The sequence below is a fragment of the Cyprinodon tularosa genome, unplaced genomic scaffold (genome assembly GCF_016077235.1).
Source record: "Cyprinodon tularosa strain WSP-4 unplaced genomic scaffold, ASM1607723v1 ctg1471, whole genome shotgun sequence".
NCBI lineage: Eukaryota > Metazoa > Chordata > Actinopteri > Cyprinodontiformes > Cyprinodontidae > Cyprinodon > Cyprinodon tularosa.
The window spans coordinates 40,214-64,538 of NW_024038300.1; the positions used below are offsets into that span (position 1 = coordinate 40,214).

The 24,325-nt window shown below is 38.7% G+C and overlaps 3 protein-coding genes and 1 long non-coding RNA gene across 5 annotated transcripts in view; 3 read left to right on the forward strand and 1 right to left on the reverse strand.

The window, feature by feature from the left end:
• The window catches only part of LOC119779422, a 180,391-nt gene that overhangs the window by 36,543 nt on the left and 119,523 nt on the right, over positions 1-24,325 (reverse strand). The window lies entirely within an intron of this gene.
• LOC119779428 (histone H4) lies at positions 15,072-15,627 on the forward strand. The gene has a single exon (XM_038279081.1). It carries the CDS (start codon positions 15,132-15,134, stop codon positions 15,441-15,443), a length of 312 nt encoding a protein of 103 aa, XP_038135009.1. The 5' UTR covers positions 15,072-15,131; the 3' UTR covers positions 15,444-15,627.
• On the forward strand, positions 18,674-19,242 carry LOC119779432. The gene is made up of 2 exons (XR_005280226.1): positions 18,674-18,834; positions 18,923-19,242. It is a non-coding gene; the product is annotated as an uncharacterized LOC119779432 (long non-coding RNA).
• Positions 21,946-22,458, forward strand: LOC119779426 (histone H2A-like). The gene has a single exon (XM_038279079.1). The coding sequence runs from the start codon at positions 22,010-22,012 to the stop codon at positions 22,394-22,396; it is 387 nt and encodes a 128-aa protein (XP_038135007.1). The 5' UTR covers positions 21,946-22,009; the 3' UTR covers positions 22,397-22,458.

Sequence of the window (24,325 nt, forward strand, 5' to 3'; positions counted from 1 at the left end):
ACTTAAAATGCAGAAATCTGCCAGCAGAATATGTTCGCTTTTATTATCCTGGTGCCTGCAGTTTAGATTATTTAGATGAAAAACACCTACCAGCTGCCGCGGTGAACCGCGAGGAGGCGACCAAGCCAGAGGCTGCTGTTGAATGGGATCCTATTGAGGGGGTCTGAGCGGCTCCGACAGAAATAATATTGGAAGGTGGGATTGCAATCTGGATGAACTGACTGCAATGATTAAGTTTTCAGGTGGACTTTCTCACTTAAAAACATATTAAAACTACTTTTTTCCAACTGATCACAGCAAATATAGCTGCAAGGCAAAGAAAGGATAGAGTAGATCCGCCCAACGCGCGTCAGACACACTTTTGCACCGCGCAGCCAGAGCAGCAAAGCTGCTTCAGCCGCGCATCAGAACTAAACTGGTACAAGCAGCAAAAATGAAGCAGCGGATGCGTGAACGTAGCATTACTTTGAACGGCCGGTTCACACCGATGTCGAGTGGTTGAAGTTCCTTTGTCAGACCTCCCGGAGTAACAGCAAGCACAGCGTTCATTTGTTTCACCATGTTTTTCACATCGGCTGTAAGATGGGCACGCATGGAGTCACAGATTAACAGCGATGGTGATGAGAGGAAAAAAACCACCTGGTCTCCTTACATTCACCTCCCTCAGCCACTCTTTCATCATCTCCTCAATGAGGAGATGAGGAGTTCTGCATAAAGCACATACCTGTTCTTTTATTCCCAATCCACGCCCACACTTCCCCCTTTAACGTTCTCATGGTGGTCTCAACAACGTCCGCAGTAACAACACACATAGGGCGCACCGCACTAAAGGGCGCGCCGGACATTTTGAGGGGAAAAAAGACGTTTATATGCGCCTTGTACTCGTGAAAATACGGTATGCTACGAAATATTGAGCTGAATATTTTTTATTCAGCAAACCCATATTTTGCACCATAAATTACCAATATATTCTTCACAACCCCTACAATGTGATTTCTTGGACTGTCTCTCTTATAGTTGAAGTGATCAGATGAAAAATTCTGACCTCTCATCTATCTATCTCTATCTCTCATCATTTCTAAGTAGGATAACTTAAACATTTAGTGGCTAACTAAATATGCTTTACACCAATGTAACTATTTACCCACCTCTGATGTTTACAACATGCTTACAGACCCAATGCTGGAGATTAAACCCAGAACCTTGAGGCAAGGAAACAGCTGTACAGCATAGTACTAAAAATGTCATTAAACCTTTTCCCATTTAAATTAATGTCTTAACGTCCTATTTTTAATTTATATAGCATAGATACGTTAAAAAGGGCAGGAATGTGAGAGCTTAAAACTATATTTATAATGAATCATGTTTTTCAGTTGAGAGTTTAAAATGAGTAAGGGAGAAGACAGCAGAGAATGCTGCAGAAACATGCACCCTTGCTGGTAATGAGTTTAAACAGATCATGCCCTTTATCCTTTTGTATGTATAGACTTAACAATCTATTGCTTCTGACTGTCATCTCATTAATGAAGCACATTTAAAATAATGTAGGTCAATAGTATAGTGCAAATGTAAAGGAAACAGTCACAAAAACCTAAAACCAAAAACAGACCCTACCCAAGTAAAATGCTCCAAACACAACAAATAGACTGGAGCAAAATGATAGATAAAGTTATCATGACATCAGCAAGTAAAACATTTAGGATAATTATCATTGATGATTAGTGAGTTTATTACACCTTGTAATTGGCTGCCTGTTGCGTGTCAGAACTGATGTTTTCCACAATAGTTGATGTAATTAAGACAGTTACTCTGTCCGGATATATGGTTATAATCTCTCATTCTGTACGTGGCAAAGATTTGGAAATGGAATGAGAGCTAAGAACAAAGTGTAACATTTTGATAAGGCTGGAGCCATGCTCTCTACTCATCTGTAAACGTGTATGATGTAAAATATGATGATGTGGCAGACTCGAGATGTATAAAATGCCTTTTTAACTGTTAATCGGGGTCACTTCCTAAGTGAGCAGCTGCCTTCTGCAAACTCTAAGCAACTTCTCTGATCTGAGTAAGTTTACAATTTTTATCAGAATCTATTGTCATGTCTCCTGGTTATTTAATATATATAAACTATGAAGTTTTATTTAAAGAGTTTGTCTCAAGTGATCTCTTTTTAGGAAAAAAAGAACCAGAGAGAAAGAGCTTTGAGTTGCAGACACAGAGCCTATCTTTAACAAAAACAAAGCTGTAACATTGTAAAGTTCGTTAGACGTAGGAATAACCAAGGAAGTCAACATGTATTATAAACAGGGATGACTCTGTATAACAGCATTAGCAAGTTTGAGAAATAATACACTGCTAAAAAAAAATAAAGATAATAAAGATAAAATAAAGGTTAAATAAAACACCCTAGATCTGAATGAATGAAATATTCTCATTGAATACTTTGTTCTGTACAAAGTTGAACGTGCTGCCAACATAATCACACAAAAATCATTAATTAAATCAAATGTATCAACCAATGGGGCCCTGAATTTGGAGTCACACAAAAAATTTAAGTGAATAAGTGAGTATAAAGGCTCAGTATTGTGTGTACTGTGTACCATAAATATGTTAACAACAAGCCCCCATAAATATGTTACATCCACCAAGGGCACAACATATTTGAGGACACGAGACAAAAAGATGAGGGTTCAAAAAAATAGTTTATTTATAAATTCTCTCCTCTTTAGTTTTCTTTGCTCGGCTTCTTCTGATTTACTGCGAAGAAAATAAAGTTAGAGGCCCTCAGATCCCGTGCCCCAAAAGAATCAAAAAATAGAACCCAAAAGTAACAACAGAAAGTTGGACCTGGCAGGCCGATCAAACAGAACAAAACGGTACAGCAGGGGGCCAACCCTATACAGGGCCGTCGAAGCCCCTACTGGTACCGGACTAAAGGCCAAAAATAACCGATCCAGGCCGCAGCGACAAGACAAGTGCGACCGCGCACGGTGGAACAAGTGGAAGCAGGTGGAAAAGCGGCGTCCAGGCGAAGATGGAAAGGAATGTGCCTGAATTACCTCCCTACAATGCCTGAGCAAGCTCCTGATAAAGTGGTTGTGTGATGATCCTGGAACTGGAGCTGACTCTGGTTCAGTCTCCACCCCCATCGCAATCATCTCTACTGGTTTCACCTGTCTCCATCTGCATATAAGCTCCGTCCTCATGAGTCTCCATTGCCAGATCGTTTCAAGCCACCTTCCAGCCTTATTTTTGAAAACCTGTCTTTTGCCTGCCTGCCTGTTATTGATCCTGTCCTGTCCTCTGATTTTTGAGCCTGCCTGTCTCCTTCTTGGATTTGTCCGCCTGCCTGAGACCAGCTCTATCAGTCTCTGGATTCCGGAATGATTACCTGTGCCTAAGACCCATTTCTGTCTGAAAGTTCTTGAGCCTGTCTGCCCCCTCTACGTCCTGTAAAACTGGATCAGAAACTGAACAAGCCCGCTGAAATCCCCTCTGCTTATCAGCTGGATGTCTGAATCTATATCTGGACATACTACCTGTTCCTGGCTGGTCCTCTGAGCCCGAACCTCGTGTGAAATCAGGTTAGTCCATCAGACAGTTTCTACTTTAACCTGCCAGAGCCGCCACTAACCTGCCCCTCTGTCTCCAGGTCATATCAGTCAGCACACGGAAGCTGAACCCCCGAGAGTCGGCGTCCCAATCACCTGTTTTCTCAATAAACTTCTTAAATTGTCACTGACCTGTTGTGGTGAATCTTGGGTCCGCATCGGGTTCATTACAGTATGATCTGGCCAACTAGATGGACCCATCACCCGACGGTCACTGGCACACAGGTGTAGATAGATCCATATCCCAGTTAGAAGCCGGGGTTACCGAGCTTCGTAGACACCTTTGCGCTCAAAACTCTCTGGTCCCTGTACTTCGGCAAACGGTTCAGACTGCCGCCACGTCACTTCCTGTGACGCAAACGTTTGCCCAGCCCCATCTCTCCCCACCCGAATCCTTTTGGGGCGATCCTGAACAATGCAGAGCATTCTTAACCCAGTGTGAAATACATTTCGAACTTCAAACGTCTTCCTTTCCCAATGATAGGGCTAAGGTTGCTTATGTTATCTTATGATAACATAAGATTGACTTGAGAAAGGGGAGGTGACGGGCTGGTCTTCATCCTGTTCAGAGTCCTGTCTGCAATCTGCTCAATCCCCTCACTCTTCGGAGGGCAAGGTGGAGGAGGCCTACCCCCAACTGTCTAAGGTCCCACCCGAGTATCACGACTTAAAGGAGGTATTTAATAAATCCAAAGCCACGAGTCTTTCTCCTCACTGTCCATTTGACTGCGCTATTGACTTGCTACCTGGAACCACTCCACCTAGGGGTCGTCTCTACTCCTTATCTGCTCCTGAGTCTAAAGCCATGCAGGAGTATATTAGCGAGGCCCTAAGAGCAGGAATTATTCTTCCCTCTTCCTCACGCGCAGGCGCAGGTTTCTTTTTTGTGGGGAAAAAGGATGGCTCACTCCGGCCCTGCATAGATTATAGGGGACTAAATGAGATATCTGTTAAGAATCGTTACCCGATACCCCTGATGAATTCTGCTTTCGATCAGGTCCAGCGGGCCCAAGTCTTCACTAAGCTGGATCTAAGAAATACCTACCATTTAGTCCGAATAAGGGAGGGTGATGAGTGGAAGACAGCATTTAACACTCCAACAGGACACTATGAGTACTTATTCATGCCTTTTGGTCTCACTAACGCCCCTGCTGTATTCCAAAACCTTGTGAACGAGGTCCTCGGGGACATGATTGGTCATTATGTGTTTTTGTATCTGGATGACATCCTCATTTACTCTGATAACCTCACCCTCCATAGGCAACATGTCAGTTCCGTTCTTCTCCGTCTGTTGCAGAACCAGCTGTATGTCAAAGCCGAGAAGTGTGAGTTCCATACAACCTCCACATCTTTTCTTGGATTTATGTTGTCCCCTGGCCAAATGTCGATGGACCCGGCCAAGTTTCGTTCAGTCACTGAGTGGCCCATTCCAGGTGACAGGAAACAACTGCAGAGGTTTTTGGGTTTATCTAATTTTTACAGGCGCTTCATCCGGAACTACAGTCAGGTGGCTACTCCACTCCATGCCCTCACTTCCATTAAGGTCAAGTTCACATGGAACGAACAGGCTGACAAGGCATTTAAACACCTGAAGAACCTTTTCACTTCTGCTCCGGTCCTAGTTTCCCCTGACCCAGAGAGGCAGTATATTGTGGAGGCATTACAGGTTGATGGTTTCCTGAGGGATCTCCTTCCAGACCTGGAGTAATGCATCCACCAATTCCTGGAGACTCTGTGGTGCAAAGTAATGGTGGATGGATCGAGACATAATGTCCCAGATGTGGGACATTTGGGGAAGGGGTTGTCCAGTCCATAGCCACAATGTCTTCATCTTGTGGGAACTCTTGACACAGTCCAGCCACATTAGGTCTAACTAGCATTTCCCTTCATTAGAAGGAACCCAGGGCCAATGGCACCAGGATAGAGACTCACAAGGGGTCTGAGGATCTCTTCTCACTATCTAATGGCAGCCTTGGTACCCCTGGCAAGATCATGGAGGCCTGTGCGGCCCTTCAAAGAAATGCCATACCCACACCATTACTGACCCACTGCCAAATCGGTCATGCTGAAGGATGTTTCAGACAGCAGATTGCTCTCCATGGTGTCTCCAAACTCTGTCACACCTGCCACGTGTGCTGAGTGTGAACCTGCTTTCATTTATGAAATGCACAGGCCACCAGTGGCAAATGTGCCAATCCTGTATGGGGTCAGTATTCAGGAAATCAAACCACATGCACTCACAGAAGGAACACGCACTCATAAATGTGATGTATTGGAGCCTTGTAGTATTCTATTTGCACATGTAACATGTTAAACATAAGAGTTAATGAGTGTCTGTATTAATTTAGGTGTTTGTAGCAGTATTTATTGTGTGTGTGGATTTTTGGCAAGATACTGACACTATAATTCTGGTGTTCTCTGGCAAATGCCAAGCATCCTGCACAGTGTTAGCCTGTGAGCACAACCCCCTATGATATCGGGCACTTATATTATCCTCATGGAGTCAGCTTCTAACTGTTGATGCATTGATGTCCCATCCTGGAAGATCATCAATACCTGAGCCACTTGTATGGGTTGTAAAGTCCCTCTCATGTTACCACGAGTCTGAAAGCATCCCTAACATTCAAAAGTGACCAAAACATCAGCCAGAGAGCATATGTACTGAGAAGTAGTCTAATGTTCATGACTGCAGAACCACTCCTTTGCACAACAGCATGGGAAAGTGATTGTCAATAAGTGTTGCTTCCTTATTGGACAGTTTGAATTCACCAAAGTTGGATACAATTGAAATAATATTGTGTTTATGTGCAAAAAATGTAACATTATAACTACCGTTGTTGTGTCTAAACGGTGAGGATTTGACATGTATTAAACCCTGAAATAATTCAGAATGACACAGTTATAGCAGCTGAATAATACATGTTAGTATATTTAGTTGTAACTTGTCTTCTATAGCCATAAACAGGAAGAGACTTTATGATACATTTTAGTGACATCAAACAATGAAGGTGAACATACCTTAATGAAAGAGGCCAAGACAAAGGACATCTAGCATCAGCTCAGGAAGAACAGACTCTATTAACCATCTCTGTGACAGAATTACATCTTTACAGGCTTCAACGTTCGAAATGATCATGAAGTGCAAAGCTGGGAGCGTGGGGGGTGGATACTGCAAATAGCACAAATAAAGGAAGTGGTGAGACTGGGTTTTGTATACTTCTAATGACTCTTCTTCGTTTTAAATGACAACAGAACTAATCATAATTATATTGCTCCATCTATTTAAAGACAGGAATGTGGTGGGACAACTTGAAATGATCAACTCTGCTTCCAGTCAGAAGAAATAACTTTGGTAAATTTTCAAACATAATTTAGACCTAAATCTGCAACCTGCATCATTTTGGACCTAACCGTACCTATAGTTTTGGAATCCGGTTTTAATGTTTTACAAATTTTATATCTAAGTTGGTTATTTGTTACACTTTAAATCAGGAGTCTCCACATTTTTCCCTTTGTGAGGTGCCTTAGTTTAACGAAAACCAATGTGAGCTACTAATGTTCAGAAATATTTATTTTGCCACTGTTTTCTCCTGTACAAAATGTATTTTTTATTTTCTCACTTTCTGTTTACAAAACAGATTTGATGAACAACTGATGAACAAATATGCATCTTTTAATACAATAATAACCAGGAAAACCATATATTTACAGATATTGTTTTTTAGGGAAATATTATTTTACAATAATCAGTCCACATGCAAAAGGAATGAATACCTTGACTTAATAATTCTTAGGAAATAATTACACTCACTGGTCGCTTTGTTAGGTACACCTTGCTAGTACTGGGTTGGACCCCGCTAGCCTTCATAACTGCACTAATCTTCCATGGAATAGACTCATCAAGGTGCTGGAAACATTCCTCAGAGAGTTTGCTCCAAGTTGACATGATCGCATCTCACTGCAGATTTATTGCCAACACATCCATGAAGCGAATTTCTTGTCCACCACATCCCAAAGGTGCTGATGGGTAAGGGATCGACATGGTCAGCAACAGTACTCATGCAGGCTGTGGCGTTGACACAATGCTTATTTGGCACTAAGGAAAATAAAGTGTGGCAAGAAAATATCCCGCACACCATGACACTACCACCACCAGCCTGAACCATTGATAGAGGCAGGATGGATTCATGCTTTCATGTTGTTGATGACAAATTTTGACTCCACCATAGGAATGTCGCAGCCATAGGCGGATCTACTGGGGTGGCATAGGGTGGCAACTGCCACCCTAAATGACAGCCTTGCCACCCCAGCTGCCACCCCAGTTAGCTGTAGGGGTGGCGAGGCTTATAAATTATGGATCATTTGAGAATTACGACCGCTAATTTCTAATGTCGGACTGCAGTGAATGCAGCACGAGATGACGCGAGAGCGACTGAGACTGATTGTTTTGAAAACCGAATGGGGCAAAGCGAGGGAGCCTGGGGTGATGGGGAGAGGAGAAACGGGATGAAAAAGGTGAAAACTGATTAACTATCTATTGAGAAATGAAATCATAATGAAAGCACAATGTTGCTAGCATAGCTTCAATGCTGATTTTGAGATGATAAAAATCAGGTTGCAAAACGTTATTTCTCTATCTATGATGTTAGTTAGGCCTGACGTTTCAGGCTCATAAAGACATATTTGCAGTCAACTATGACAGAAAAGAGAAGATCAAGTTTGGTTGAACTCAAATCCAAACGCACAAAGGTATTGGATCTAAATAAAGTTGTGAAGCGTTTTGCTGAGCAACATAGAAATCACTGCATTCAGCTGTTATAGTCATGTTAACTTTATGTTATGCTCTCTGGTGAACCTTTACAGAACTGCTACATTTTGTTTTGGCACCTGAGAAAATCTGATATTTCCTTTAATAAAACCAAAAGTGTTAAAAGTTAAAAATGTGATACTGGTGTGAATCCTGCTTAATATGAAGCAGTGTTGTTGTTTCTTTTTTGTATATATAGTATGAAACTATCCAGAAATGACCAGTATGAACCTACTCACAAGCAAAATGTATTTTTATGTTGCTTCTTTTCAGATTTGTGGAGATTTTGATGTAATATACAGAACCCGCCTTTTTGTTGATTTGTTGATACAGCAGTATGGAGGACCAACTCTGCCATATTTAAAAATAAATACAGAAATAAATAAATGCTCAATAAATAAATAAGCATACAATTGATTGCCACCAAAAATACAAACAACAAATAAATGTAAGTAGAAATTAAATTATACAGCTAGTCATAAAGGTATATAACTCTTTTAATTGGCTTCTTTATTTCTTTGCCTTTTCAATATTTACCTTATTTATTTTTTTGTCATTTATTATCTTCAACTTCATTTTTTCATTACTTATATTTTTAAGTATTTATTTATGTGCATGTTATCATATTTTTGTCTGTTTTATTCTTCCTTTGTATTTTTTTACCCTAGTTATTTCTTCGCCGCTATTTCTTTCTGCCTGCCCTTTTAAAATTTCTGCCTGCCATTATAATATAATTTCTAATTACATTTATTTGTTGATTGTATTTTTGGTGGCAATTAATTGTATGCTTATTTATTTATTGAGCATTTATTTATTTCTGTATTTATTTTTAAATATGGCAGAGTTGGTCCTCCATATACAGCTCTATCTACAGCATATTTACATGCATGCAATGTCCCTTTCATGTTGCCTTAACTGCTGTATGTGAAGTTACTGAGGAACAAATGGAGTAAATGTGTGTTCAGAGTAAACATTACATAGATGTCCAGTACGTTGTTCAGGTGCCTTAACCCATTTATTTCTACTGTGTAGTTCTGCTCACTTTAGTACAGCTCAGTCTATAGATCTCTGATGGGGAACTTTTTCTTTCTATAGTTTCTTCTTGTGCAAATGCTGCAAAGCTGCCTCTCTGACAGTCAATCTCACACATCTGCACCTCAGCACCTGTGTCTTACCTTAATACCTTTCCTGTCATAATGCCCCTCTAGAAGTAGTGTTATCATTCTTCTATCTCCTATTAAGTGAGATCTCATTGTACGATGTATTATTAATATGAACTGTTTCACATGAAACACTTACTTTACATACTATTCTCACCAAACTGTGATAACTGTGATTAAATTCAGTGTAAACAAATACCATATGTTGCCACCCCTAAAAAATTCCTGCCCCCCTCTTGCCACCCCATAAATATTTTTCTAGATCCGCCCCTGGTCGCAGCAGAAATCGAGACTCATCGGTTTTTCCAATTTTCTATTGTCAAATTATGGCGAGTCTATGCAAACTTTAACCTCAGTTTCCTTTTCTTAGCTGACAGGTGAGTCACCCGTTGTGATCTTCTGCTGCTGTATCCCATTTGAGTCAATGTTCGATGTGTTATGCGTTCAGAGATGCTGCTCTGTTTTTATCTCCAGAAAACCAGTCATTCTAGGGCGTTTTTGAATTCTCATTAAACGCTGTCTAAACTGTAAAGATGGTATTAAACGTAGCATTTTTATGCAGCTGGAAAATATTAATTTGCTGAAACCTTGATATACTTGGTTACTGTCTGAAAATATTGATCTACATCTAGTTACATGTTAACTTCAAAATTAACTCATGTACTCACTAACCTCGTTAGTTAGTAACTTTGTATTTAATTCTTTTTGTTTAGTAAAAGTTGCCTTTATTGTCCCATAGAAGGGAATCAAGGTGTAACAATAGCATCATATATATATATATATATATATATATATATATATATATATATATATATATATATATATATATATATATATATATATATATATATATATATATACAATGATCACATATGTACAAAGTAAAAAAAAACAACAAAAAACAAAGAAAAATCAAGATCAACGATAATGGTGGTAGTAATTCACTGCACAAGAATAAAACATATAAGCCCTGTGGTGAAATATTGTACACTTCATCAAAGGGTGGTGCAATAGACTATGATTACTTTAGTTAAAATATTCATAATAAGCATGTGCATTGAGCATTAAACAAAGACAACCATATCGTCAACCAACTATTTGAATAATAGAACTGGCAGCTTACTGCTGAGTCCAGCTAACAAAATAACTGATAAAGTAATTCAAAGTTTCTGCTGCTAAAATCTTATCCATTACCTGGCAAATCAGTTATATGATTCCAGGAGAAAATCTTTCATTAAGCTCTGAGAGTTTAGTATGCACTTTTAGTTTGTCTCTGAGGGCATCTTTATGTGTGTTAAAATGTACAAAAACTTTTTACTTTGTTCGTTGTTTGACCACCATAATATTCTGAATTTCAAACCACCTGACGCCATCCCTAACCAACCCCATTGAACCTGTAGCTGTTTGTTTCTAATTCAATCTTTGTTTTGTTTAATATCACCATTTTTAAGAGCAGTGTTTTTTTGTTTTTGTTTTTTTTTTACAATAAAAAAAAATATTAATGGTTTTAATTATTAATGTGTTGATGATTAATTATTATTTTTTTTTTTCATAGCAAAAGGTTTAACTTTCTGATTTTAGATTAAAATCAACAGATCATTACCTGGCTTTTTCAAAATAAATTATATGATGAGGCCCAGCAGTGCAGCAGAAAGTGGAAGAAAACGTATAATTTTAACAAAAGAAAGGTGTTACATTTACTTAATGTTTTACCTGAATTTGATTTATATTTAACTATCAATTATCAAAATAAATATGTTACATGTATTTAATATTTTAACTATATTTATCCTTTATGTTCAAGACTACAATACACTTCAAATCAATACCCTAAATGAAGCAACTGCACAAATATGACATTTTAATTAGACATTTATTTGTCAAATGTTTAAATGTGTAAAGATATCCACAACTCTTACAGAACAGAACCAGTCACAATTACAATACTCAAGTAAACAATAAGACAATACATCAGCTTATTTGTGTGTGTAAACAATAAAACACATCAGAAAACTCTTCTTTGTAAACATTAAAAGGAGAACTCCGGTGCAAAATGAACCTGGGGTGTAATAACACATTGATACCATTCTGAACTGTTCTCTGGTATTTATTTTCATGATAATCGAAAGTAAAGCTTGCCGTGCTACAAGCTGAATTGTGATTTGGAATCTCATGGCTCAGCTTGTAGTACGGCATCCGTGGTTCGATTGGTCTAGACTGTTTTCCAAAGATGGCTCCTGCCTGTATAGGCGATGGTACTGTCTTCTCGTGTTATAAGCTAAACAATTTAGAGATAAAACTCTTTACATTCGATTATCATGAAAATAAATACCAGTCGTCTCAGTACCAACGTTATTACACCTCATGTCCATTTTGCGCCAGAGTTCTCCTTTAAAGACAATACATCAGTTGACTTGTGTGTGTAAAGAGTAAAACAACACATCAACAAACTTCTCTGTAAACATTAATACAATACATCTTCCGACTCGTGTGTGTGTGTGTAAACCGTAAAAAAGTACATCAGCCAACTTTTAAACCAGGTTACCCTCAGAACAAGTATACCTTTCCAATAAAACATTTCTGCATGAAAAGAGCATCTTGTTGGACAGTTGTCAGAAAGTTTTGTACGCATATAATTTTTTAGTCTCTGTACCTTGTTTTAAAGGTTTCCAGGATCCAGCTCCAGCAGTACCTTTGGAAAAAACTTAAAACTGTATGTGAGATTCTTGGGCTCAGGTCCAAGGCATATGTCAGTCCCAACAAATAGCAGCAGACTCTGCTAAAATCTCCAAGACTGCTGAGAACAGTGATACCCCCAATCACAATCCCTACATCTGTAGGTTCATTCACACATCTTCATTCCAGTTAGAGCGTCCCCACAAACTTTCATCAAAAAGTTACACCCTTGGTTGAAGTGAGGAGTCGTAAAGGTTAAGACGCAAGAGGTTATGCTTAAAAATATGTTGGAAGCGTATAATGAAAACTTTTACTGAAGATTAGTACAGGAACAGATCAGATTTCAAAATGCAGATGACAAACATGTATAACATCACAAAGCAGTAAGTCAGAATACAGATTGTTAAAAACAAATAATGTAGGATGGCACCCACTTTGCTTCCAGAGGAGAAGGGATGCTTGCTTCTATGCTCACAATTTAATGTATTGCTATAACTTTTCTATTTCTGGGTGCATGAAAACCTTGGTCAACAAAATTTGACTATAAAAATAAAATAGATAACAGACAATATTTTCAGTTATTTTTCAGAACTAAGAGCATCACATTTTCTCCCAGTCAATCAAATTGATTGAAAAAATGCAATCCTTCACAATAAGCATGCTTGTAGCGACAGTGGAGAGGAAAAATTATCCTTTTACAATAAAAAAATATTAATGGTTTTAATTATTAATGTGTTGATTTATTTATTTATTTATTTATTTTTTTATATTTATATATATAGCAAAAGGTTTAACTTTCTGATTTTACATTAAAACCAACAGATAATTACCTGGCTTTTTCAAAAAGAGGTGGCAAAAGGAGAAATTATATGATGAGGCCCAGCAGTGCAGCAGAAAGTGTTAACAACATATACTCCATTATATCTTATATAGGCCACACCGTCATTCAAGTTTATGCGGCTTTGTGCATTTGATTTCCAAATAATCACATATTAGATATTTGGGAGAGATATGACTTCCAGTAGTTGTCATAAGCTGTTCATTCTTAGATGTTATTAATGATGAAACTACTGATGGATGCTAGAGGTGCAACATACACTATATTGCCAAAAGTATTTGCTCACCCATCCAAATTATTGGAATCAGGTGTTCCAATCACTTCCATGGCCACAGGTGTATAAATTCAAGCACCTAGGCATGCAGACTGTTTTTACAAACATTTGTGAAAGAATGGGTCGCTCTCAGGAGCTCAGTGAATTCCAGCGTGGAACTGTGATAGGATGCCACCTGTGCAACAAATCCAGTCGTGAAATTTCCTCGCTCCTAAATATTCCACAGTCAACTGTCAGCTGTATTATAAGAAAATGGAAGTGTTTGGGAACGACAGCAACTCAGCCACGAAGAGGTAGGCCACGTAAACTGACGGAGCGGGGTCAGCGGATGCTGACGCGCATAGTGCGAAGAGGTCGCCAACTTTCTGCAGAGTCAATCACTACAGACCTCCAAACTTCATGTGGCCTTCAGATTAGCTCAAGAACAGTGCGCAGAGAGCTTCATGGAATGGGTTTCCATGGTCGAGCAGCTGCATCCAAGCCATACATCACCAAGTGCAATGCAAAGCGTCGGATGCGGTGGTGTAAAGCACGCCGCCACTGGACTCTAGAGCAGTGGAGACGCGTTCTCTGGAGTGACGAATCGCGCTTCTCCATCTGGCAATCTGATGGACGGGTCTGGGTTTGGCGGTTGCCAGGAGAACGGTACTTGTCTGACTGCATTGTGCCAAGTGTAAAGTTTGGTGGAGGGGGGATTATGGTGTGAGGTTGTTTTTCAGGAGCTGGGCTTGGCCCCTTAGTTCCAGTGAAAGGAACTCTGAATGCTTCAGCATACCAAGACATTTTGGACAATTCCATGCTCCCAACTTTGTGGGAACAGTTTGGAGCTGGCCCCTTCCTCTTCCAACATGACTGTGCACCAGTGCACAAAGCAAGGTCCATAAAGACATGGATGACAGAGTCTGGTGTGGATGAACTTGACTGGCCTGCACAGAGTCCTGACCTCAACCCGATAGAACACCTTTGGGATGAATTAGAGCGGAGACTGAGAGCCAGGCCTTCTCGTCCAACATCAGTGTGCGACCTCACAAATGCGCTTCTGGAAGAATGGTCAAAAATTCCCATAAACACACTCCTAAACCTTGTGGACAGCCTTCCCAGAAGAGTTGAAGCTGTTCTAGCTGCAAAGGGTGGACCGACGTCATATTGAACCCTATGGATTAGGAACGGGGTGTCATTTAAGCTCATATGTGAGTCAAGGCAGGTGAGCAAATACTTTTGGCAATATAGTGTATCTATATCTCTAGACTACCGGTATGTCTGTTATCGCCCTCTCCATCTCTCACAAAACAGAGTCTGTATGTATGTGTACTTGTTTATGCTATCTACTTTAAATACATTTGTGAACACGTTTATTTCGGTTATTAACATGCTCAAGCCAGAACATTTACACATCTATATTTTTTAATTTCACCGAATAGATATAGACTGAAGCCAAGGCTTAAGATGCCTATCCTGCTTACAAGTCTAGTCAACCATTCAACAAAACACTGACTTAAGTTGTTACAACAAAATAGATCATATGTTAACAAAACAGCTTATCTTAAACATCTAAATTATGTTTAACAATATCTCTGATTCAATACAATCCGCTAGTTCTAAAAATATGTCGGATAAATAAAAAAATCATTGACGCAGCTCAAAGGGAAACCATCCATCAGCCGCTGTGGTTGTCTCCTCCTACGTCCGCAGCACATATACATAAAGGCCAACAGCCTCAGTCGGTCGCCATTTTTCTCTTTGTTACTGAACAGAGACAGTCAGAATGAGCGGCAGAGGAAAGGGAGGTAAGGGACTCGGTAAAGGAGGCGCTAAGCGTCACCGTAAAGTTCTCCGTGATAACATCCAGGGAATCACTAAGCCCGCTATCCGCCGTCTGGCTCGCCGCGGTGGAGTTAAGCGCATCTCCGGTCTCATCTACGAGGAGACCCGCGGTGTGTTGAAGGTCTTCCTGGAGAACGTCATCCGGGACGCCGTCACCTACACCGAGCACGCTAAGAGGAAGACAGTGACCGCCATGGATGTGGTGTACGCTCTGAAGAGGCAGGGCCGCACCCTGTACGGCTTTGGAGGTTAAACAGAGCCGCTTCTCTAAACTAAACAAAGGTCCTTTTCAGGGCCGCCAACCTGCTGGTTAAGAACACGATTCCCACTAAAAGTGTCTACAAAACAAGATTAAAGGGGCTTAAAAAGGTTAACAATTTTTAAGCAGTTTTATTTGAATTGTCAACTTTAGCAACTACAGTATGACATATTTTCTGTATGGACAGGTTTTGGCTCTAATCAGAGCTGATTATAGCCATCCAATTCCCTTCAAGGTGACTATTCATAAGGGAAATGTCAAAAACAAAATTCTACCAATCAGCAATCATGTCAAATGTACAGTTTGGTGCACTGCAAATCATAATACAGATATACTGTTAATATTTGTACTCTTCAGTATTGCATATTTTTCTGGCTGGACAGAATTTAAACTTTATAGATATTAGCTGTTTTTTTTTTATTTGTATGCATTGTTTTTGAGTCATTTATCAATAAAGCACTAAAAACCAATAACAGTGTATGGTGGTACCCTTGTGTTCTCAACTAGGGTAGCATTCAGTAAACTTTTGTGCTTAATTTTGAAACGTGTTTGGATTGAATAACGGTAGGTCCATCAGCCACTGTTTGAGCATCCCCACAAACTTTTTTTTTAACCAGTTTTATTTGAATTGTCACTTTTAGCAACTACTGTACGAAATACATTTTCTGTCTGGACAGGTTTTGGCTCTACTCAAAGCTGATTATAGCCATCAAAGTCCCTTCAAGGTGACTTTTCATAAATCAATCAGCAATTATCTCAAATGTGTACAGTTTGGATGTTGGCAAATCATAATATGCACAGAATTTTTAATATTTGTACTTTTCAGCATTATTTTTCTGGAAGGACAGAATTTAAATTGTTTTTATATATACTAGGGATGCCTATGAGGTGCCCCCAGGGACATAAATCAGAATTAACTTGCATATACACATATTAAATTACACTCTTCCATATAATATACTGAAAACCTCACACAAACACTAGTAAAAAGCTCTCACATAAACTAGTGAAAACATTGACCTCTTATATAATCTACTCAAAAGCTCTCATACAAAGTAGTGAGAACTGTTCATATAAACTGGTGAAAAGCTTTACCTTTCATACACACTACTAGAAAGCTTTCATATACACTATTAAAAAGCTCTCATATACACTACTAGAACGCTCTCATATACACTATTAGAAAGCTCTCATATACACTATTAGAAAGCTCTCATATACACTATTAGAACGCTCTCATATACACTACTAGAAGCTCTCATATACACTATTAGATCGCTCTCATAAACACTATTAGAACGCTCTCATATACACTATTAGAAAGCTCTCATATACACTATTAGAACGCTCTCATATACACTATTAGAACGCTCTCATATACACTATTAGAATGCTCTCATAAACACTATTAGAATGCTCTCATATACACTATTAGAACGCTCTCATAAACACTATTAGAACGCTCTCATATACACTATTAGAATGCTCTCATATACACTATTAGAATGCTCTCATAAACACTATTAGAATGCTCTCATATACACTATTAGAACGCTCTCATACACACTATTAGAAAGCTAAAATATATGGTCCCCCTCCTTTAATTTAGGCAAACATTGCTCAAATATCACCGAATCCAGATGGTTTGTTGTTGATGAAGAGAGGAATAAACACAGTTTAAGATTTGCAGCTAAATTAATTTGTTTCTATATTATGGAACTGCTATCAGGCACTTCCCATCATCTTATATCAATAATAAAAAATTATAAATACAAATTTGGTATTTGGTGACTTGACTTTTATTTCTGTCAGGCTGAAGTGAAAAAACTTGGAAAGAGACTGATTCTCTTGGCGTTTAAAATAACAACACAAAACAGCATAAGAAAACCGCATTTATTCTTTTTATTTTACAATTTTGTAAACAACAGCGGCTGATTAAACTAAATGTCTCAACCTTGTATAATTTTACGACTTTTAATTTAACCAAGAAATGATCCGAAAGGCCTGGGAAATGATCAGATCCGCTTATGTGGCTGCAATGCGCGGCGCGCTCCCGACACAGGTGGAACAGATTTTCACATGGGAACAGAATTTCGCACAACACCGGAAAAGGATCTCTGTTGAAGCAAAAACATAAAAAATAAAGTCGAGTAATGCCCATGCTTCTGTGAGTTGTTTAGCGGATAGCTGAGCATGAATCAATAATTTTATTTGATACAATTTCGGCCGGAGATAGCACAAAATGTACGGAGCTAGCCAGAATGACCTCCGTTCAAAACAACTTCCGGTGTAATGACGGTCCTTCCTGTTTCACTGAAACACCTTCCGTTTCAACTGAAACACCTTCCGTTTCAACTGAAATCCGCTAATAGCTTTTCAGTAGTGTGTATGAGAGCTTTCTAGTAGCGTGTATGAGAGCATTCTAATAGTGTTTATGAGAGCTTTCTAGTAGCGTGTATGAGAGCATTCTAATAGTGTTTATGAGAGCTTTCTAATAGTGTATATGAGAGCTTTCTAATAGTGTATATGAGAGCGTTCTAATAGTGTATATGAGAGCGTTCTAATAGTGTTTATGAGAGCATTCTAATAGTGTATATGAGAGCATTCTAATAGTGTATATGAGAGCGTTCTAATAGTGTTTATGAGAGCGTTCTAATAGTGTATATGAGAGCGTTCTAATAGTGTATATGAGAGCGTTCTAATAGTGTTTATGAGAGCGTTCTAATAGTGTATATGAGAGCGTTCTAATAGTGTTTATGAGAGCGTTCTAATAGTGTATATGAGAGCTTTCTAATAGTGTATATGAGAGCTTTTTAATAGTGTATATGAAAGCTTTCTAGTAGTGTGTATGAAAGGTAAAGCTTTTCACCAGTTTATATGAACAGTTCTCACTACTTTGTATGAGAGCTTTTGAGTAGATTATATAAGAGGTAAATGTTTTCACTAGTTTATGTGAGAGCTTTTTACCAGTGTTTGTGTGAGGTTTTCAGTATATTATATGGAAGAGTGTAATTTAATATGTGTATATGCAAGTTAATTCTGATTTATGTCCCTGGGGGCACCTCATAGATGCCTGTCTTTTTTATACATTGTTTTGAGTCTAGTGATGGGTCGGGCAACACCGATGCGTCGGCGCATGTGTCTTTGTCATAGAGCGAAACCTGTGTCGACGTGTGTATCGCTACGGAAAAGTCACGTGACCGAAACAGTTCCTGTATACCGATGTTTCGAACTGATTGACAAGCCTTTATAAGGATGCGCATCTGCCAAAACAATCTTGCGTGTTTTGCGAATATAAAATTCATCAAAAATTATGGAGCTTCCTCAAGCAAAAAGAAAGGTTTCTGCCGTGTGGGACCACTTTGATGTCATTTCGGAAAATAAGGTATTTGTTTTAATTTCTTTGTTCATCCTGTTCCTCTCAGAGTTTCCACTTGATTCATGTACTAAAATACTATTTTTTTTTTTTTAAGATGACCTTTGGGAACATTTTGATCTCGAAGTGGGGAGGCAGACCAAAAGTGCCACAGCTGATGCCATCCTTGAGGTGCAGAGATACATGGCAGAGGGAAATATTGCGAGGTCCCAGGATCCTCTTGTATTTTGGAAAAACTAAAGGACGGTTTATCCAAACCTCTTCCGCCTGGCCTTAAAATTTTTGTGCACTCCAGCTTCATCTGTGCCGTGTGAGCGGGTGTTTTCCACAGCTGGAGAACTAATATCAAAAAAGCGCAACAGACTGAATTTCAAAACTTATTTTTTTTAATAAAAATTTGTAAAAAAAAAAAAAAAATATCAGTGAATAAGCATCTTCATTTACTACATGTTTACTTAGACTTAGACTTAGACTTGACTTTATTAATCCCTTGGGATTACTCCCTTCGGGAAATTGTATTTCCAGTAGCAGGAAAAATTGCACATACAAGAAAATAGAGGATGTTTAGACACAGTTTATACAATAGAAAAATAAAATCAATTAAATAAGGTGTAGGAAGATGTATTGGGGGATGAGGATAGACAAATAAATACAGATTAGAGATTATTAAATTATGATGCAGGTTCTCATTATTCATTGACTGTTTCTAAAATATCAAATATGTTTTAATAATAATACAATGCATCATACAATGAATTGCATCATATTAGTGTATTTAATAGGTCATCAAATCAGTGTCAGTTAACTCTGTCAACTAGGTTGCCTGTAGGGATTTTTAATGTCCAGCAGGTGTCAGTATTCAGTGACACAGTATCGACACAGTATCAATACAGTTTGGTAATGTGTCGAAACGTTTCATGACGCCTCATCAACCCATCACTATTTGAGTCCTTTATCAATAAAGCAATAAATGGCATCTAACTACCTATAAATAGCCATGTATTGTGGTACCCTTGTGTTCTCAACTAGGGAAGTGTTCAGTAAATTTTTACGCTCATTTTTGAAACTTAATGAAAGTGTTTGGATTGAATAACTGTAGGCCCATTAGCCACCACCGTTAGAGCGTCCCCACAAACTTTCATCACAAAGTTACACTCTTGGTTGAAATGAGGAGTCGTGAAGGTTAAGACTCAAGAGGTTATGCTTAAAAATATGTTGGGAGCGTTTAATGAAAACTGTTTTACTGAAGATTAGAATAGGAACAGATCAAATTTCAAAATACAGATGACAAACATGTATAACATCAACACTTCTAGGTCAAAGTTAGATAAGTAAAGCATAATTAAATATCTTAGATTTCAAAAGAAGTTGTTCTTTCCCCCTTTCTCTGGCTGACTGAGAGACCGATGGGCCTGCTGCATTCCAGTCTGATTAAACAACACCTTACTTATTCAAAGCCCAGAGGAAAAGAAGCACACAAGGCCCTGAGCTTGCCTCTATCTTTTCTCTTTGCATAGATTTGCACAAACCTACAGGGATTATTAAAGTTAAAGTGGACTTACAAAACTTTAGCTTCTGATGGAGAAAATATGATGTTTTCCAGATGAGATGCTGTTAATAGAAACATCATTCGACAAATAGAACTGATATGTGTGCAACTCAATTCTATTGTTTATGAACATCGATTAGGAAACATAACATCCTTAAGAGGGATTATTCCTAGCTATAAGTTTGGAGCCAGATAATATCTGGCAATAGGATAAATAAATTAAAAAAGGACACAAGGTCCAAAAGATGAAGATGAGAATGTGTGGGGCTACTCACATTTTGAACAAAGCCGATAGCATTAAAGGTTGCTCTTAAGCTATCACCTTCAATGTCAGCATGGATGTTAAAACCCCCCACTATGATGAGCCTGTCAGTATTTAACACCAAATCAGATAGGAACTCTGAAAACTCGTCTAAAACTTCAGAGTAAGGACCTGGTGGACGATACAAAGTTACAAAAAGTAGAGGTTTTCTTGCTTTGCAATTCGGATGAGGGAAACTAAGGGTTAAACGTTCAAAAGAGTTGTAATTATTAATAAAGTTCTCTCCTGTTTTTGCTATTTTAGCAGATAAGATAATTGTGTTTTCCTTCATGTTTCTTTAAGAATGGTAAAATTAACTGTTTTGTTTGCTATTTTGGCCTGAGGCCCAATCTGAAGTCCTAAAACTACTTTACATGTTTTATTTCTTTATTATCGAAACGTTGATTCTCTGGGAACTGAATTTTACAAATTACTTGAGTATATTTGGAAATTATAAAAGTAACAAGACTGATCATACAGAGAGGACAATCCAAGAAACATTGGGATGCAAATACAACAATTTATTTTAATTTAAACTTTAAATCCAGAAACCGGACTCACAAAAACAATTAACAGTAATAATGCTATGGATGACATAGATATGTCAATAGTTACATCAGGGGTCTGCAACCTGCGGCTCCAGAGCCACATATGGCTCTTTGAAACCTCTCCAGCGGCTCTTAATATAGGCTAAAATGTATATAAAGAGCTAAATAATTTACTATAATATATACCGGTAACAATAGCTTTAGCGTTTTTTATAATATGGAAAAGAATGAGATTAAAAGAACCAGAAATATGTTTTAAGAGACATTTTTCTATGAATTAGCTTGAAAATGATACGTTTAAACATTAAAAATATATGAATTGATTGTTTGAGATAGCAACAACTAATTTCCTATACAAGATAAAAAAAAACAGGTTTTCTAGAAAAAGTCATGGTATATTTTGCGGCTCTAAATAACTTTTATTTGGTTGTACTCTGGGCAAAACGGCTCTTTGGATATGAAAGGTTGCAGACCCCTGGGTTACATCCATAGATTCGGTTTCAAAATACTGGTCATTTTTTTCTGCCGCAGCAGAGCTGCGGGTCCTGGTTGGGTAGCGGCTCCTTCTGGAGCTCAGCGCCGCCCAGAGGAGGCAGCGCCCCGCTGAATCCTCGCTACTGATTGGAGGAAGCTGCTTTGAAAAAGCCCGCCTCTGCTGAAAGCTTCTCTGATTGGTTGTCAGCAGCAGCAGCAGCAGTCTGCCGCTCTCTGCAGGGATATAAAGCAGCTCAGGGTTCCTGCTGGAGCATTTTTCTAGTAACGTGTCTCTAGAAAGCATCTGTAACAATGAGCGGCCGCGGAAAGACCGGAGGAAAAGCCAGAGCTAAGGCCAAGAGCCGCTCCTCCAGAGCCGGGCTCCAGTTCCCAGTGGGCCGTGTTCACAGGCTGCTGCGCAAAGGCAACTATGGGGAGAGAGTCGGTGCCGGAGCCCCCGTCTACCTGGCTGCTGTGCTGGAGTATCTGACCGCTGAGATCCTGGAGCTGGCTGGAAACGCTGCCCGCGACAACAAGAAGACCCGCATCATCCCCCGTCACCTGCAGCTGGCTGTCCGCAACGACGAGGAGCTCAACAAGCTGCTGGGCGGAGTCACCATCGCTCAGGGCGGCGTGCTGCCCAACATCCAGGCGGTGCTGCTGCCCAAGAAGACCGAGAAGGCCGCTAAGGCCAAGTAAAGCCACCAAGCCGCTGCTGCTGCTGCTGGACACAGCCCCACAACGGCTCTTTTAAGAGCCACACACAAAACTTTAAGAGCTGAAATTCTCCATGCTGCCTTAATCAGTACATTACACATCATTATCAAATGGGATGCTGTAGGGTCTCAGAAAATTGGAGGGAAAAACTGAAAAGTAATTATTTTTACAGTAAAGCAGTTAACAATATTGACAGAGCAACCCTATCATGTTTTGCCATCCAGCAGACAAGAGTTTCCTCAAAAAGAAGTCAATTTATTATCAAAGTGTTGCAGACTTTCTTTTATATATACGTATGAATCTAAAAGAAAACTCCTGCATTAATACATTTTCATCATTCACAAATGTAAATTTGAAGATTAAACTGAAATACTAAGATTGAGAAATAATATAAAATGCCACACATGCATTCAATAACTGTTTATGGTTTAATGCATCACTTATATTAACCTGTTAGTTTGATAAAATAACATGAGAAAACAAAATATTGCAGGTCCTGAACCATATCCAACATGTCATTAAACGATTCAGCATGATTTTTATGTACCTTAGAAAATATCTATGATGCTATTCTGAGGGAGAAACAATTAATGTAATTAGAAGACAATTCTGACTGCTTTACATTATATGAAAGGATCAGATCATCAGCGGTATCTCTAAAATAGTAAAATATATAGAGCATTATTCTTTCCTGCTTGTTTCCCGCCTTTCTTTCCCCTCTGTTGTCCCACTGAGCGCAACGTTTGAAAAAGTCACGTGGTTTGTTCTCCAGCTCCACCCAGACTGAGCGGCTCATCGTTAACATATTTAAAATGAAAAAGCATTTTCAGATTCTTAAAATGAAAAAGCATTTCTGCAAATGGTTTTTCAATTTTAAGAATGTCGCTGCACTGTTTGACTCATAAATGAAATTAGTAATCAATAATCCTGTTTGCATTTTTTTATTTTCTTCTTCAAGACTGCTCATCCTTTTACTTAATTTAAATGAAAAAGGAAAAGACATTTGAGATTTATTTTTTCAAAATGTACCCCAGCAAATACATACAAAAATTCTATTTAAAATTAAAAATTTGCAAATGAAAAAGCATTTCCAGAAATGCTATTTCATTTTAAGAATGTGGCTCATAAATGTGATTCATAAAATAAATTAGTAAACAATCATCCTATTTGCATTCTCTTCTTTAAGACTGCACAATTTATGCCATAATCAAAGAGAAAACACATCGGACAAACGAAAAAGCATGAGTTTTCTCTACTAATAGCTTATTTTGTCCTGTATTTTGCTTGCATGTTGTATTTTTTATTTTATTTTTTTGGTAATACAGGCAGGTGAGCAACTGTTTGAGGATAGACAAATGTGTCTTCCAATGTTTTAAAACTGAGAAAGCTTCATCAGAACCAATATAATTACTCATTGAGAATTTCCTGACAAACAGGTGTCAAGAAATCGGTCATAGCTCTTAATTTAGTTTACCACAGTATATGGTATAGAGGACCATTGTAATGATAAGCTAATTTGCCTATGAAATGGTAAATGGTAAATGGCATGTACTTATATAGCGCCTTTATTCAAGTTAGGAGACTTGACCAAAGCGCTTTACACTACATTCATTCACCCATTCACACACACACTCACACACTGATGGTGGCAAGCTACATTGTAGCCACAGCTGCCCTGGGGCTCACTGACAGAAGCGAGGTTGCCGTACACTGGCGCCACCGGGCCCTCTAACCACCATCAGTAGACAATGCAGGTGAAGTGTCTTGCCCAAGGACACAACGACAATGAAAGTCGGAGTCGGGGCTTGAACCGTCAACCCTCCGATTACAGGGCAAACTCCTACATTACTTAGAACAAGTTCACAATAGTGAATTATGTAGTTAAGAAGAAGCTTATTTTTCAATAAAAAA

What these genes read in the sequence shown, in the direction of transcription:
- LOC119779428 (XM_038279081.1), top strand. Translation starts at nt 15,132, where the DNA reads ATGAGCGGCAGAGGAAAGGGAGGTAAGGGACTCGGTAAAGGAGGCGCT.
- LOC119779426 (XM_038279079.1), top strand. Translation starts at nt 22,010, where the DNA reads ATGAGCGGCCGCGGAAAGACCGGAGGAAAAGCCAGAGCTAAGGCCAAG.